Source organism: Nelumbo nucifera, chromosome 8 (genome assembly GCF_055504915.1).
Source record: "Nelumbo nucifera cultivar China Antique chromosome 8, China Antique-T2T, whole genome shotgun sequence".
Classification (NCBI taxonomy): domain Eukaryota; kingdom Viridiplantae; phylum Streptophyta; class Magnoliopsida; order Proteales; family Nelumbonaceae; genus Nelumbo; species Nelumbo nucifera.
Genome location: NC_142656.1, coordinates 29,821,624 through 29,839,679, shown reverse-complemented (window position 1 = coordinate 29,839,679; position 18,056 = coordinate 29,821,624). Strand labels below are relative to the sequence as shown.

General features: G+C 36.6%; 1 protein-coding gene and 1 non-coding gene across 3 annotated transcripts in view; both read right to left on the bottom strand.

The window, feature by feature from the left end:
• Window positions 1-2,679: 2,679 nt before the first annotated feature.
• LOC104586706 (glutamate receptor 2.9-like) overlaps window positions 2,680-18,056 on the bottom strand; it is a 44,003-nt gene continuing 28,626 nt past the window's right edge. For both annotated transcript variants that reach the window (XM_088893856.1, XM_088893857.1), the window contains exon 5: window positions 2,680-3,237. In XM_088893856.1, the coding sequence (XP_088749982.1) occupies window positions 2,881-3,237 (357 nt within the window). In that variant the 3' untranslated portion in view covers window positions 2,680-2,880. The remainder of the gene's footprint in view (window positions 3,238-18,056) is intronic.
• Window positions 3,467-3,677, bottom strand: LOC148789812 (small nucleolar RNA U3). Its single transcript, XR_016079897.1, has one exon. It is a non-coding gene; the product is annotated as a small nucleolar RNA U3 (small nucleolar RNA).

The following is an 18,056-nucleotide window of genomic DNA, read 5'->3' as shown; positions in this document are numbered from 1 at the left end:
TTGCAAAAGCTGGTCTTGGACTGGTTTCAACACATTGATTAGATGGCACCCAAAACCCTAGAACAATTCTAGTTTCTTGTCTCCTAGATGGCTAAATTATGAGAGCAATTGAGAGCAACATGTAGAGATCTAATGTTGGATGACCTTAAGGCTAGGAATGGCTACTCTACACGGTGGGCTTTTTTTTTTTTTTTTTCTTGAAGGACAAGTTTTGGGGCAGGGACAGGTTTTGGGATTCTACAACCCATACGGGCATGGGTAGGGTATCATATTAGGCTAATAATATAATTTTATGTATTAGGTATTGAATTTAATAATATTTTGAATTTTATGTGAAGGATAATTGATAGTTTGTGTTTTTTACGCATAATTGAAAATTTTGTTGTTTGTTTGTGTTGTTTTACTTAGATGCAGGTTCTAAACCCAACCCGCCCCACCCTTGAATGCAGGTAGGGTAGGGTTGGAGAGGGTTTTGAATTTTCATGTGCGAGGAGGGTGTGGATTCTCAAAATCCAACCCGCTACAGGTTTTGGGGCAGATACCCATAGGTTGGGAGGTTTAGGGAGGCGGGTAAGGTCTAAAATTTATGAAACCCTCCCCAAACCCGCCCCATTGCCATCCCTACTTTAGGCTATTAAGGCCTAAAATCTCCTACTCAAATTGCTCTATAACATCCTAATCCAATTAGGAAATGAGATTTAGTTAAATTCTTTCTAATTTATCCACATTTTTTACTAATCAAACTAGTAAATGTCCTAATCACATTAGAACAATTTCTAAATTTGAGTGCACCAATTCTAATTACCACTTTCTAAATCTTTAAAGAGTGTAAGAGAGTGAATCTTGTATGGCATGGGACCCACAAGCATCCAATTTGAGCCAACATAGAATTCCTCCTTTCTTAAAGGGAAGGTGTACAGGACCCACCTAGGCTGAATTATTTCCCAACTATTAAGGAGAAACCACCCTAGCTAGTTGGCTCTCTAATTAGTCTCATTAATGTCTAATACATTAAGCTTAAATTCATCCACCCTAAGTACTCAAGCTCATTAGTCCAAACTGAAATGTGTCCATTAAGTTTTGGACCTAATAGCAACACTTGCATCATAGTCTCTTTACCTTAATATCCAACACTGGTAATGGGTAAGGACTTATTTCCCTCATTCTAAAACTCCAATTTCACAATCTTTACCATGACGGGATCTGAGAAAAATGTTTTTCAAACATATTTTCAAAATAAGCTACTTATTTATATAATTGATTTAAAAAGCACTTGAAATCCATTACCGATAGTTTTTTGTTTCCATTGGAGAGAGTAATTTTATAGATATTCTCTTTGTTCGACAAAGTGGCAGATCCTACCATAATAATGATCACTTGCCCAAATTTCAATTTTATCTACTCCAATATACATTGGTATTTACTCTTAAAAGATCTTATTAGTTGGCATATTAAAAGTAGATAAGTTAATTTGATACTCGACAAAATACCATTATCAAGTCTAGAGACTATATGCAACAATATAATTGCTCCACCAATCTAAAAGTCCAAAAGCACAATGGAAATGGTTCAATTCAGTGTTTCATAAACACACATACTTATATTGGGTCTAACCCTTGCAATTGAAATACACTACTCTATTCCTTATGTAGTACAAGTATGTCAACCTTATCAGGATTAACCACCTAGGTTTATCCATTGGTTGGGAACATTTAGTTTGTATACCGATAATGCAAACCTCATAAAATTATCCTAAAATAAAAATCAAGGGTATTACATAGAGGCACTAAGGCCCCATTTGGTTCATAGGAATAGGGGTCTGGAATTGGAATGGGGTAATTCCAATTCCAAGTATTCGGTTAGGTAGAATTGGAACCGCATTTCCATTCCTGCTGGAATGGCATTCTCCCATTTGAGGGGGTGGCCATACCCTACCCCTCTCTTGGGAATGAAATTCCATTCCTGCTGATTCCAATTCCCATTTCCATTCCTTTTTGAATCAAACAGAGTATGGGAATAGACCACTCGGATTCCAATTCCGATTCTAACTGCAAACCAAATGGATCCTAAATTGGCACATGCAAGTGTACTAGAAACTAAAACTTTATTCGTAATAAAGTAGTTGTTTATCTATTGGTTGAGAACATTTAATTTGTATACTAATTATACAAAGCTCATAATATTATCCGAAAATACAAATCAAGGGTATTACATAGAGGCACTAAATTGACACATGCAATTGTACTAAAAACTAAAACTTAACTCATAATAAAGCAATTTACGATCCATATGAGATACAAAGGGCATACAGTATCTAAAATACAAATCAAGGGTATTACATAGATACACTAAGGTCACATTTGGCTTGCAAGAATAGGGGTCTGGAATCGAAATCGGAATGGGCTATTCTGGTTCTAACTATTTGGTTAGGCAGATTGAAATCCCATTCCCATTCTTGCTGGAATGACATTTCCCCATTCGAGGGGATGATCATTCCTTGCCCCTCTCTTGGGAATGAAATCTCATTCCTACTGATTCCAATTCTCCCATTCCTTTCTGAACCAAACAGACTATGCGAATAGATCATTCCAGTTCCAATTCCAATTCTGACTGCGAACCAAACAGATCCTAAATTGACACATGCAATTGTACTAGAAACTAAAACTTTATTTATAATAAAGCAGTTGTTTATCCATTGGTTGAGAACATTTAGTTTATATACTAATTATACAAACCTCATAATATTATCCTAAAATACAAATCAAGATATTACAAAGAGGCACTAATTCGACACATGCAATTGTACTAAAAACTAAAACTTAACTCATAATAAAGCAGTTTACAATCCGTAATAGACCCTGGGGGCATATAAAATCTCCATCATGGTTGTAACACTCTGCTAAGTTGAATTTCTCTATTGCCCTCAGCATTAGGTTGAATTTCTCTATTTCCCTGAGCATTAGGTTCAATTTCTCTATTTCCCTCAACCTTTGGTGAAGCATATAAGTTTGAGCAAAAATATGAAAACATGGCTAAGCCGGAAGCTGCTGCCATGGTGATGAAGATGGCGCGAAAGTCATTAATGTCTAATGCGTTTGATGTAATATTGTTAGAAGGGTTAAGACATGTTTCATGCCCAAAATATTTATTCTCGATATCATCCATCTGTTTTCCTTCCCTAATTCTCAAAATTTCACCAGACAAATTAGATAGCAAAGGAGAGTTTTGGGGAAATGCCTGCAAGAAAGAGAGAGTTTTAGTAATTAAGCAAAATACATTGAAGACACTTCAAATACAAGGAAGCGGTGCATAGCACCTTCAATGGGTCCATACAACAATAAAATAATGTGTTTAGTTTCCACCTTAAATGAGGAAAAGTGCTTTTTACCTAGAACGGAAAATAAGTAGACAAATCCATCAAGAAGACAAGAAAAATCATGTAAAGAGTTTCATCCTTAATTTAGTTTGTCAGTCATACAACCATAAGATCATCTCAGCCATCAAATCGACAATGATTCAGTCTGAGAACGATCCTTTACTGCTGAGGAGACCCAGATCATGGGATCAGATTCTGATCTCACGGTCCTAATACATCCATCAAATCTAGGTTTCCTGTCTCCTTACATCTCAAGGATATAGAGGCACGAGCCTATAGAACAGATCCTGCTCAATTTCATCCTTAATTGAGAATCAAAATGTATTATTTTATCCAGATTAGAAAATAAGTAAATATATACACCAAGATCTTTGTGAAAATATATACCTGAGAAAGAAGTTGAAATATTAATATTTTTGTTTACATGATTTCGTACAAGGTATTTAAGTTATACATGTATCCACACACCATTACCAAGCCATAAAGTGCTTGAGAGTTAACTTGATCCAAAGTACAAAGCTTTTCCATATCATGTCTTTCCAGTACTGAGGTACCCTATAAGTTGTATAGTTGAAAGAAGAGAGAAGGGTTTACATGAAAATGAAGAACAAGTGTGCAAAAATAGAGACATTTTTAGAAAATGTACTCAATTAAAATTTGTCAATCATGTTTGCATATACTACAAATCATCCTCTCCAAATTAGTAATGGTCTAGGATGAATTAAATTAGATCTTATCTTCATAGGATATTTCTTTCAACTTTTTAGTGAGAAACCTATTTAAATTTAAATATACAGTATTATAGTTAATGAGCATTAATGAAGTTAACTGAATTAAAATTTCAAATTTAAAAAATGATAACAATAATAAGATATGTCTAATGATAAGCAGGGTCAGGACAGGTTTAATAGGTTTGGGTCAGGATGGGTTTGGGAAATTGGGAGAAAAGGTTAAATGGGTTTGGAATCAAGGGTATCTAAATGGGTTTGGGTATGGGAAGGGCAGTTTTCGTAGATGCCAACCTGTTGCATCCCTAAGAGCACCTATAAGCTATTCATGATAGTTTTTATTATTTTTTTTGACACTAAGGGCAAAGTTTTATTTATACTACTCAGTGAGTACAATCAGCAAGAGGAATGGAGGAGACTCCAACCAAGCACAAGGCCTAGAAAGATTAACTGCATATTTAGCAAGGCAGTGACCAACTTTGTTATAGCACCTAGTTGCAAACTTCACTGAGTAGTTTGAGAACTTAGAATCTCTTCAAAAGAGAGCTTATCAATACTTTGCACCTCCCTCAATGATAAAGTGGTCTAGATTCAAACTGACAGCCAACTTTAAATCCTCCAATAGAGCTAGAGCTTCACACTCGGGGGAGAACAAGTGGGAAAGCTTGATAGCCAGGGCCCGAGTGTGAAGCTTGATAGCCAGGGCTGTGCAATAAGGTCTCCAAACTAATCTCTTGTGGTGTAGATAGAGCTCTGTGAAAGTTTGTATTTAGCCAACCAATTGGCGGTTTAAACCAAGGTCTCTCTTGACTTCCAGCAGAGGGAGGATAAGGAGCTCTGTTGGACTCCATAGGAAGAAGGGTCTGTAACTCTGAAAAGAAACAACAATGGGGTTCACTATAGTATATGGATCAAAAGGAACTCTTTCCATCACCCACTTACATCTTGCCTTCCAGATATTCCAAATGATAATTGCCCCCTTTCTACCATAGAAAGTTGTGACCCATCCTTAGGATTATCCATGGAGTACTAGTATGATAACCAATCTTTGAGGGACCAATCTGAGTGGACTGTGGACATCCGTCTTGAACCCTACTGGTGAGGTGAACCAGATAATTTGTATGACTGGGCATTGAAACAGAATATGAGTAATAGTTTCTTCAACACAATGACAAAGCTCGCAAGTAAGATCATTCGGGCTTGCCATATATCCAGCACTGACTTCATTGGAACACAGTTCATTATACATTTCTAAAGGAACAAATGGGCACTCGGGGGAATGTTTCTAAAACTCCAAAAGGAATGCCAAGAAATTTCAGCACATGCCATGTTGCTGTTGGAGCTTTGAGGGCAATTTGAATCAATCAATTTACATGCTAAGGAGAGGGTGAACATACCATGGGGAGGGGGGACTTGGGGGTGAGCTTCCAAATTAGTCAATCAGGTTGTATGCTACTATGGATAGGGAAAGGAGCACGAATAATTGCAGTGGCTGCTTCAGGTGGTAAGGAATTCACAATAATATCCTACTTCCAGAGAAATGAGTCATGATCAATCGAACCTGCTACCTTACCTATATAATGAACTTTGGCCTTCTTCAAATTATTATGACTCTAGCATTCTAACCAAGGATCTTCTAGGGCATTAATACCCCAACCAGATCCCACCACCCAATGAATACCCTATTTGATTAGGTCCCTCCAAGAGAGAATAACTGCTCAGGTTCCCGAGATGCCTCTATTAGTTAAAATTCCAGAAGATTGCCCATGCTTGATGCATTTAGCTATAAAAACTCAGTTCTAGTGCTGATTCGAATAAAGGTAGTGCCAGGTAAGTTTCATAAGGAGTGCTATATTAAGTGTATATCCTTGAAGCCAACACCCCCCCTGATTTTTGGGTTTAGCTGTCGACTCCCAACCCTTCAAGTAGATATTCCTCCCATTCTCCTTAAAGTCCCATCAGGAGTCTCTTAAGAGAAAATTAATTTGGTCTGCACATTTTTGTTTAACAAGAGAAGTGGACAGTGTATATAGAGGAATAGTCAAGAAACATTTGATTAGTATTCTCCAACCTGTTTGTGAAAGAAGTTTGGACTTCCAATCATTAACTCTCTAAGAGATTTTGGAAATAACATCTTTCCATGTGTCTCTGATGTATTTCTTGTCATCAAAGTAAGCACCCAAATACTTCTCCTTACAAGCCAATACTATAACACCCACGAACGAGGAGAGCTGCCTGTGGATCCTGTGGTGGACAATGAAGCTGAACATGATAGATGGTTTTGTTGAAAAGTAAGAGTGGTAATTTTAACGTTTGTCTTTTATATTAGTAGGTAACCTGGGATTTGTGAGCTGAATGTTCTAGACTTGCAAAAGTAAAACTCCTTTTTGTATCTTGTAATCTGAAACTTTTTGTTAGAGAGAACAAGAAGTCAAAAACAGAGTAAACCCAAAATCGTAAGTTGGCTTTCCATCTCTTCATTCTATTTTCAAATTTTCCTGTACAGATTTTTATCTTTCCTTCGATTTTTTACCACTACACTTCCGTTGCTCCAACAAACTTTTGGTATCAGAGCTGAAGATCCATCCAACCATTCATATCTAAAACTAAAACCCCTCATCAAGTTCCAACAGCTTTGTTCAGATAATTTTCAAAAATTTCCACTTCCTATTTTTGATGAAGAAAACTATTATTATTGGAGCATACAAATGAAAACATTTTTCATCTTCAAAGAGATTCAGGAGTTAGCAAAAGAAGGATATGAAGAGCTAAAAAACCATGAACAACTTGCAACATAGACTGAAAACAATAAGGAGTGCAAAGAAAATAGGAAGGATGATGCTAAAGCCCTGTACCATATTCAACAAATAGTAAGTAAAATAATATTTCGAAGAGTCATGGCTGCCAAAAGCTCAAAGGAAGCATGGGATATTTTCAAAAAGGAATTCTAAGGCACCGAAAAGGTAATATCCATAAAATTTCAAACCCTTTGGAGAGATTTTTTATAACATTATGGTGAAAGAAAGTGAATCTGTTCAAGAGTTTTTTTTTTTTTTTTTTTTTTTCTAGAGTTGCTTGTGTTGTAAATCAAATCAGAACATATAGAGTTGTTATCTCAGATGAAAAAATTGTAAAAAAGGCTTTGATGAGTTTACCGGTTAAATTTGATCATGTAGTGGCTGTCATTGAAGAAGCTAAAGATTTGACTAAACTATCCATGCATGAGTTAATGAACTCACTTGAAACTCATGAGGATAGAATGAAAAAAATTTCAACTTCTTCATTGGAGCAAGCTTTTTAGTCCAAACTCACAATTGCAAGAAAGAAAAGGAATGATGGTGAAAAAGGAACTTCAAAAGAAGGGTCATATCAAGGTAGAGGAAGAGGATACCAAAACAATGGAAGAGGAGGCAGAAGAGAGAGATAATATGGAAGAGGAAGAAGTGAAAAGCAAAATAATGATTGTTATTTGCAAGGACAACCATTTGCCCTAGGATTGTTATTTCAAATGTAAAAAATGCAAAAATCATGTTTATGCCCCAAAAGGTTGCAAATTTAAGGAGAAAGAACAAGCCCACTATACTGAAAGGATGATTCAGAAAATCACCTATTTTACTCTTGCATGAATACCCAACAAGAGTCAAAAGGAGTCTGGTATTTGGATAGTGGTTGTAGTAACCACATGACAGGAAATAAAGAATGTTTTCTTTAGTTGAATGGACATGTTAATTCTCAAGTGAAGCTTAGAGATTGAAAACTCGAAAGTATTGAAGGAAAAGGTGTTGTTGCAGTCTAGACTAAGCAAGGTAATTCTAAAACCATTTTTGATGTTCTATTTGTTCTTGGTTTGACTCAAAATTTTCTTGGTATTGGAGAGCTTATACAAAAAGGTTATGAGGTGCGCTTTGGAAATGATGAATGTGTAATAGCTAATAAGAAGAAAGGTCAAATCATTGCTAGAGTAAAAATGGTAGCAAATAAAGTGTTTCCATTAACCATGTCCTATAATGTGAATTACGGGCTAAAAAGTGAGAGGATGAATGAATCCATATTATGGCACCTAAGATAATGGGCACTTGAATTTCAAAAGTCTTTCATTGTTAAATAACAAGAATATGGTGATTGTACTTTCACAAATTGATAGAGAACATAAAGTATGTGAATGTTGCATCTATGGGAAGCATCATAGGCTACCATTTTTTGAGAGATCATAACATTCAAAGGCACCACTAGAGCTAGTTCACGCTAATATTTGTGGCCCCATGAGGACATCTTCCTTCAACAACAAGAGGTACTTCCTTCTATTTGTTGATGATTTTACTAGAATGATATGGGTATATTTCTTAGATGTAAAATCAGAAACATTGCCTATTTTTATTCAATTCAAAGCATTTGTTGAGAAGAAAAGTGGCCATGTAGAGAACACTGATGTGGGCCCCACAGCTGTGGTCCCACTCTGTTCGTAGGGTAGAATGTGCCCTAGTCATCCTAGTGTTAGCTGATGGTCAATCTGTTATTCCAGTTGTTATTTATATTTCAGTTTTATATTGTTTTATGTGTTATGTAAATACCAAGGGCAGATTTGTCCTTTCATGTAACTAGCATAACCTAAAAATACTAAATAGAAGTGGCGGCGGCAGAAAATTCAGATTATGTCATTCCTTTCAATTCTTGTGTTCTACTGCTCTCTCTCTACTCTTTCTCCTCACTCCTCTATACCTTTTTCTCCTTTTTCGAACCTGAAATCTATTAGAGTTCAAGGCTGATAGCAGCCTTGAACATCTACTGACCACAAATTAAAAATTTTGAGAACTGATAGTGGAAAAGAGTTTACATGGAGAGAATTTGAGAAGTTTTGTGAAGAACAAGGCATGAGTTGACAATAAGATATACCCCACAACAAATTGGGATAGTTGAAAGAAGAAATAGAATCGTTGTAGAAATGACGTAAATTCTTTTAATTCTTGATCATTCTAAGAATGAATAACATTAAAGTGTTTGGTTACAAAATTCTTGCCATGGACCACATTGTTTTTAGAATGAAAAATCAGCCCATAGCACAAAAATTGAGGTAGCCTATAGCATGAAAAATAATCATGCCCCATCTTGCTCATTTTCATTGTTTGAGGAATCTTTCTACAAAATTGCTGCCATAGATGCTTACTAGTAAATGCCGTGGAAGTACTTTTACAAAAGCACTTTTATAGAAGTACTTTTACACGAAAGCCCTTTAATAAAAGAACTTTTATAAAAGTGCTTTTATGAAAAGTACTTTTACGAAAGCACTTTTATAGAAGTACTTTTACACGAAAGCCCTTTAATAAAAGAACTTTTATAAAAGCACTTTTATGAAAGCACTTTCATAAAAGCACTTTTATAAAAGTACTTTTTTGAATGAACTTTTACAAAAGTACTTTTATGGAATCACTTTTCTAAAAGCACTTTTACAAAAGTACTTTTATTAAAGCACTTTTGTGGAAGTACTTTTATAAAAGCATTTTTACAAAAGTACTTTTACATAGGACACTTGTCAGTCTAAAAAGAATTCATTTTTAGGAAAAAAGCATTTGATTCATAGCAATATTTTCTTATTTGCCTATTTTTACCCATTCTTATCCATTTTAGAATTTCATCTTGAGTAAGAATGAGAAAGATTGAGAATTAAACCAAACATGGCCTAAATTGCTCTCCCACCAAAGTTGTATAAAACAAAACATCTTTTGAAGCATGGCACAAAAAGAAGCCTGTTGTTAGCTCATTCAAAGTGTTTGGATGCATTTCTTATGCTTATATTTTCTCAAAGAAGAGAGAAATTTGATGGCAAAGGTGAGAAATGTATTTTCATTGGCTATAGTGATGAATCCAAAGGTTATCCGTTACTGAATCCAACTTCAAATTAGTTGGACATTTCAAGATATGTGATATTTGATGAAGAGGGGGATGGATCTTTGACAAAAATTCCTCACAAATAAAGAAATATCTTACAGACGAGATGAAGAAGTGATTCTTGATGACCATGAGCATGACACAACTACATCAAATATAAGGCCAGCAAATGCAAGAAGATCAAGCCTAACAAGTTTTAATCCAAGAATGGATCCCTCAAGTTCAAGAATCCGAGATCCTTGGCAAGTAAGCCCAAGTGATTTAAATTCAAATGCTCCACCAAGAATGGTACATTTTAAGAAATTTTTGATTCATGCGATGTTGCATTTCTGCACTTGAACAAGAAAACTTTGAAGAAGCTTCAAAAAAAGAAGTTTGGATGGAAGTATGGATGAAGAAATTGAAATGATTGAGAAGAACAAGACACGGGAGTTGGTTAATAAACCTAAAGAAAAAGAAGTAATTGGATTAAAATGGGTTTATAAAACAAAGTTTAATGAAAATGGCTTAATCTAAAAATCACAAAGCAAGGTTAGTGGCTAAAATCTATACACAACAACCTAGGGTAGATTTCCATGAGACATTTGCACCAGCTGCAAGAATGGAAGCAATTAGAATTGTGCTTGCACTTGTTCAATTAAAATTGCAAGTGTTCCAATTTGATGTGAAATTAGCCTTCCTAAATGGAGATTTAGAAGAGGAAGCCTATGTTGATCAACCACAAGGGTATGTAATAGATGGAAAAGATGACAAGGTTTACAAACTTTGAAAAGCTTTGTATGGCTTAAAGTAAGCACCTCAAGCATGGAATGACAAGATTGATAAATACTTTCACAAGAATGGATTTGAAAAAAGTCCAAATGAGCCATCATTCTATGTCAAGGACGATATGCATGATTTTATTCTTGTTTGTCTTTAGGTTGATGATTTGATTTATACAAGTAACAACCCAAAATTGTTGAATGAGTTCAAGTTAGCAATGACCAAGGAATATGAAATGATTGATTTGGGGGTTAATGAGATACTTTCTTAGGATTCAAGTGAAGCAAAGACAAGGTGAAATTTTTATGTCCCAAGAGAAGTATGTTGATGATGTGTTAAAAAAACTTCATATGTCAACTTATAAACCCCTAGCTACTCCTATGGCTGCCAATGAGAAGTTGTGAAAGGAAGATGAAGCTGAATTGGTAGATGCATCAATCTATAGAAGTCTTGTTGGTTCTTTGATTTATCTCACCAATACAAGGCCAAATATCATGCTTGCTATAAGCACTGTTTCAAGATATATGAACAAGTCAAGTAAAGTTCATTTTGGAGTAGCAAAAGAATACTTAGATATGTGAAAGAAACTAAAAACTTTGGGCTGAAATATAAATGTGAAATTGACTACAAGTTGGTTGGATTTTTAGATAGTGATTGAACTAGTTCCATAGATGATTGAAAAAGCACAATTGGATATGTTTTTTCCTTAGGAAGTAAAATGATTTCATGGTCATCCAGAAAGCACAATAATAGCACTCTCTTCAGATGAAGCAGAACACATATCAACCACTAGTGCATCTTGTGAAGTAATTTGGCTTAGTGGACTTTTGGAAGACATTCCATTTGTGTAGAATGGTCTAGCTACAATCTACTGTGACAACACTTCAGCTATTGCACTGACCAAAAACCTAGTTTTTCATGGAAGAACAAAGCATATTGAACTGAGACACCATTTCATCAGAGAATCAACTGAGAAAGGAGAAATTGCCTTGAAGTTCATCAAGACTAAAAACCAACTTGTTGATATCTTCATCAAGCCTCTAGCTTTAGAAAAGTTTGTGCATTTTATATCTCTAATGAAAATTACAAATTAAGAGGGGGTGTTGAAAAGTATGAGTGGTAAGTATAATTTTTTTAATGTTTTGTCTCATATATTAGTGAGTAGCCTTGGGAATTGTGAGCTGAATGTTCTAGACTTGTAAAAGTAAAATCCCTTTTTGTATCATGTAATCTAAAACTTTTTGTTAGAGAGAACAAGAAGTCAAAAACAGAGTAAAACCTAGAACCATAAGTTGGCTTTCCATCTTCTTATCTTCATTCTATCTTCAACTTTTCCCCCTACAGATTTTTATCTTTCCTTTAATATTTTACCACTACACTTCCGTTGTTCCAACAGATTTATTTAAATTAATTTGTTGACCGGACCAACTATAGAAGCTATCTAAGCACTAGCGGATATAAGGCAACTCCAATATAGTAGCCCGTCCATAGATAATCATATCATCAGCAAAAGGGAGATTATTAACAACAGACCCTAAAGCCCCAAATTGGATGCCCTTAAGTCTTCCTTTTGTAATGCCAATTATGAAGAGGTGGGAAATAACATCGAGGCAAAATATAAATAGACAAGGGGAGAATGGGCAATCTTGCCTGAGCCCTCCTTCAGGTTGGATTGGAGGCCTTGGAATCCCCTTGATTATCATACTCATATTTGTACAGGCAATGTAGAAGTAGATGAGATGGCATAAAATCTCAGAAAAACCTCAAAACTACAAAACCCTAATTAAAAAGCTCCATTTTACTCTGTCATACGCCTTTGAGAGGTCTAATTTGAGGAGAAAATCTCCAATTCTTCCTTTCTACTTTCTCAAAGAATGGACAATTTTGGAGGCGATAATTCTGTTGTCAAGAATGTTTCTTCTCGGTGTAAAAACATTTTGTAGTGGAGTGATGAGTCAAAGTATGTATGATGGTCTTGAGTCTTCTTTTAATAATCTTGGCAATGGAGCGATGAGTCAAAGTACATATGATGGTCTTGAATCTTCTTGTAATAATCTTGGCAACTATTTTGGTCAAGTCCATAAGTCTGAGGTTAGTTGCTCCCTCCACATCTTCCATTTTTTGGAATAAGGACAATGTTGCATTTACTTCTTGGATTCTATGAGGGTGAGCAAATAACTCTTGCATATACCCAACAATATCTTCTTGGGTACAATCCCAATTTATTTGGAAGAAACGAGAAGATATGCCATCTGGTCTAGGACCTTTAGGGGGCCAATGTTAACTAAAACTTCTTTAATTTCTTTTATACTTGAAATAGCAGTACGCATTAATATTCTTAGCTTCAGAGATATCAATAGGAGCCACCTTATGATCAAGAGATGTCAGATCTGGATTGGTAGACTAGGGATTCATAAATTAATCATTGATAAGACCTTCTATTTCATGAGGTTTATTAGTCCAAGAGCCATCATCCTTACGAAGTCAACTAACAAATTTCTTCCTTCTTCTAGTGGAAGCATAGTTATGATAGTGTGGTCCCCACTAGTAAGCCGATAGCATTTCAATCTTTTCCTCCAATGCCCCTCCATTTCAAGCAAGTAATCAACAGTGTTCTCTCCTTAGCAATGTTTTGTTCCGCTCTGTCGCTCCCCTGAATTTCCTGTAGTCTTTCTCTAATAGAAAATGCATTGCTTCCAACCGCCAATGTAATCGCCACTCCAAGAGTGTAAGTCATTAAGACATTAAGTAAACGTTCTAAAAGAGATAAGCCAGGCATTCTCCACAACATTTTGGTAGTTTGGGTGCTTAGACCAAGAGTTTCAAAGTGCAATGCAAACCTTCCCCACCTCCTCTCCTTGCTAGTATGAACCACTATTGGTGCATGCATGGTCACTTCTTATAATCCATAGATGTTGGATTGACCCAAGCCAATGGAAAGGCTTGCAACCAATTTGTTGAAGCTAGAGCTCAATCCAACCTTTCACAAATTAGGTCATCTAATTGTCATCCATTAGTCTAGGTAAATTTAGGTCCTTTAAAGCCTAAATCCACCAGATTACAAGAAGAGATGAAATTCTAAAGCTTCTTAGAGTTCTGAAGCAGTTGACCTCCAAATTTTTCATTAGCATGCATTAGGGAATTAAGATTGCCCAATGATTAATGGGTGTGATTTAGACTCTAGAAGGTCACTAAGTTGAGAGAAAACTTCATCTACGTGTTGATTTCAGACGACCATGGTTTGAACAAGAGAAACAAAAAAGTTATGAGAGAAATAAAATAAACTTGAATCGGGTGATAACTTTTTGCATAGGGAAAGGAAGTTAAAATAAACTTCCACATGCTTCGTTCGAGTGTGAAAAATAGGATTGAAGGCCAAGTTAAGTGGCACCAATGTTATTACACCACAATACCGGAGGTGGAGAGGTGTATCCAAGATCGTGAAGAAGGGATTGGATCTAGAGGAGTTCTGTAACAATATTGACAAGAGATCTTAATTCTGCTTCAATGCTCGAATGAGCAACGGTTGGTTGCTTTTTGGAGCTCCAAGAAATGAGATTTGAGCCCAAATAAATAGCATATCCACCAATTGATCTCTGGTCATCAGGAGAACTGGCCCAGTCAGCATTTGTATAGTCGATGAGCTCAACCGAGGATGATGGAGAGAAGTGAAGACCATGATTAATTGTGGACTTCAAGTAATGAAGAATTTGTTTGACAGCCAGCCAGTGTTCATCAATTGGAGAATGCAAAAACTAACAAACTTTATTAACAACAAAGGAGATGGTTCTCGTGATGGTGACATACTAAAGATCTCCAACAACAGTTCGGTACTCAATGGGATTAGTCACAGGAGTGCTAGAGTGACAAGAGAGCTTGAAAGAGGTGGCCATTGGAGAAGGCACTTGTTTGACACCATCTATCTTGGCTCAGCATAGGAGTTCCAAGACGTATCTCTGCTGAGACAGAACCAAGCTATTGGCCGACAAATGAGCTTCGATCTCCAAAAAATAATGGTGTCCTAATCTTATGATTCAATTCAATGGGTGTGTCTGCTGGTTTAACCCCTAGTTTCCCAGTGTCCCCAAGAAGATCAAGGGCATATTTCCTCTGTGAAATGAAGATAACATGTCTAGAGTCGGCAACTTCAATTCCCAAGAAATAGTGCAGATTGCCAACCAATCAGAATAATGTCATCAACATACACTGCAAAAAGGGTGAGAGAATCACCATTTCTCTTAATGAAAAGAGTGTGATCGGAGTAGGCCTGTACATAGCCAAACCTTTCAAGGCCAATCTAAATCTCTCAAACCAGGCTCTTGGAGATTGCTTTAAACCATATAGAGCTTTTGCAATTTGCAAACTTTCTTTCCTATAGTAGTATCATAAAACCCAAGAGGTAGTTCCATATACACCTCTTCCTGCAAGTCTCCATTAAGGAAAGCATTCTTGACATCTAGTTGGAACAGAGGCCATGATAAATTTGTTGCAAGGGATTCATCTTGGCAACAGGTGCAAAGTTTTTTAGGTAGTCAATGCCATAAGTCTGAGTATACCCTTTTGCAACTAGCTGAGCTTTATACCTTTTAACTGATTCATTTGCATTATGCTTCATAGCGAACACCCATCTACACCCAACTGGTTTCTTCCCTTCTGGCTTGTCAATTAGCTCCCACGTCTTATTTTTAATGAGAGCACCCATCTCTTCCTCCATTGCATTCTTTCACTCAGGTACTACAAAAGCTTCCTGGATAGACATAGGAATATGTATAGAAAAGATAGATGCCAAGAAGGATCTATATGATGGTAAAAGATGATCATAGGTGATAAACTGAGATGTGCAATGGGCAGTAGATGAAGTGCACCGGCGCTTTCCCTTGCGGACTGCAATGGGAAGATCAAGGTCATCTGGAGGGGGTAGATGATCAGAAGATGAGGGTAAAGTATCAATAGGCAAGGAGGGAGAAGTACCTGAATTTGGAACTGCAGAGGAGGGAGGAATTGGCCTAGATTGATTATGAGTACCAAAATCAACTTGCCTCCACCTCCTGTGGTAAACTCTCAACTCCCTACACATTTGACAAACACCCCCCATCACATAACTCTCCTTCAAGAATGGGGATAGGTAGAGGAACTCCAGGATAGGGACTATCCTTCTCATTATTCTCCCCTTTAGAAGAAACACCTAGGTAATAAGGAACATCCTCAAAAAGGTAACATCTATGGATACAAACCGAGAGCCAGAACTAGGATTAGCAATAATATCCCTTTTGTTTCTGTGCATAGCCAAGTAATATACATTTAGAAACTTTAGGGTTAAACTTAGAACGATGGGGTCCTAGAATTTGAACAAAACAAGTGCACCCAAAAACTTTAACAGGGATAGTGTACAAATCTTTCTCAGGATACAATAATGAAAAAGGAGTTTTCATATCCAAAACACGAGAAGGGATTCGGTTGATGAAGTACACAGTTGTATTAACAGCATCGCCCCAAAAACAAAAGGGAACACGAAAATTCATCATAATACTTCTTGTAACTTCTAGGATATGTTTATATTTTCTCTCGGCTACCCCATTTTGCTGAGGTGTATGGGGACAAGTACTCTGATGAACAACCCCATACTTTAGAAAATATGATTCAGATGTTTAGTGAAATATTCTTTGGCATTATCAAATCTGAAAATTTTGATTCTAACTTCAAATTGAGTGAGGACCATTTTATGAAAAGCATGGGTTAAGGTGGAAACCTCATCTTGAGAACGCGCAAGATAAACCCATGAAAAATGAGAGTAATCATCAACAAACAATAAGAAATACTTGTACCCCCCCCCCATACATCAGTTTGCACAATTTCAAAAGGAGCATCTGAGCACATGACTATGCCCCTACCCTTTTTAGTTCCTAACAATTGTGTTTTGGTAGAGACAGTCTCTATAGTAGATGGTTCACATATTCCCATTGTTGGGAAAGGGACAGTTAGAGTGACCAATGATATAACTCTGTCTTCTGTTTTACATGTCCCTAGACTTCATACCAACCTACTGTCTGTTAGTTCTTTGGCAAAGAATTTGAATTGTTCTGTGACCTTTCTTCCTAGTAATTGTGTTTTGTAGAATTTAGAGTCAAAGAAGATGATTGGGAGTGGTCGTGAGGTGAATGGAGTCTACCTTCTGGATGAGATTTCGAGACATTAGGGCCATCATGTTAGTAGGGACATGCTAGCAACAGCAGGATCTGGGTCATGTACCTCTGGCACAATCACTTGGGACACCTTTCTTTTAGTTCTTTGAAATGTCTTTTCCCAAAGTTGTTTGAGTTGATTCTGTTCAGTTATCCACTTTGGAGTGTGAGAGTTGTCAGTTAGGAAAGCATTGTAGGCAGTCTTTTAAACCAAGTAATAAAAGAAGTACTTTTGCTTTTAATATTGTTCACACTGATGTATGGGGGCCATATCATATCCCTTCCATGGGAGGATTCTGGTACTTTCTCTTGTTTGTGGATGATTATACATGATATTCTTGGATATATTTGATGAGATCACGTGATGAGATTCCTAACTTGGTACGACAGTTCCACTAGATGGTTCTCACACAATTTGGAGTGAAAACAAGGGTTTTTAGATCAGATAATGCAAAAGAGTACTTTGATAAGGACATGACCACGTATTTCCTAGAACATGGGGTAATTCATCAAAACAGTTGTGCATATACACCCAACAGAATGAAGTTGCTGAGAGAAAAAATAGACACATTGTGAAAGTGGCAAAGAGTCTTATGGTGTGTGCTTCAGTTCCTGTGTAGTTTTGGGGAGATGCAGTTCTTACAGCCATGCATTTGATTAACTGTCTTGCTTCACGAACTTTGGGGTTTAAGGTGCCATTTAGTTTGTTTTTTTCCAGATAGGGAGATATTTCATATACCTCTAAAGGTTTTTTGGTGTGTTTCCTTTATTCACATTCTTAGCCCTCATCGCAAGAAATTGGATCCTAAGGCCAAGAAATATATTTTTCTTGGGTATAATTAGAACCAAAAGGGGTATTGTTGTTATGACCCAGTGTCGAGGAGCAGATTTGTCATAATGGTTCTCCTCAGGGGGAGAGTTTTGGGGAGGAGAACTCACGATCTGTTCCTCTTCTTATTTCTTTGGTGCCTTCATCAATTCAGCCAACACCTTCATCAGCTCAGCCAACCAACACCTACACCTCCAGTTTCATTACTTGAGTCACTACGGGCAGCCTCACAGAAATATCAACACCGGTAGATGATGGTTGACTCCACACATCCTCAACCCACATCACTCTCT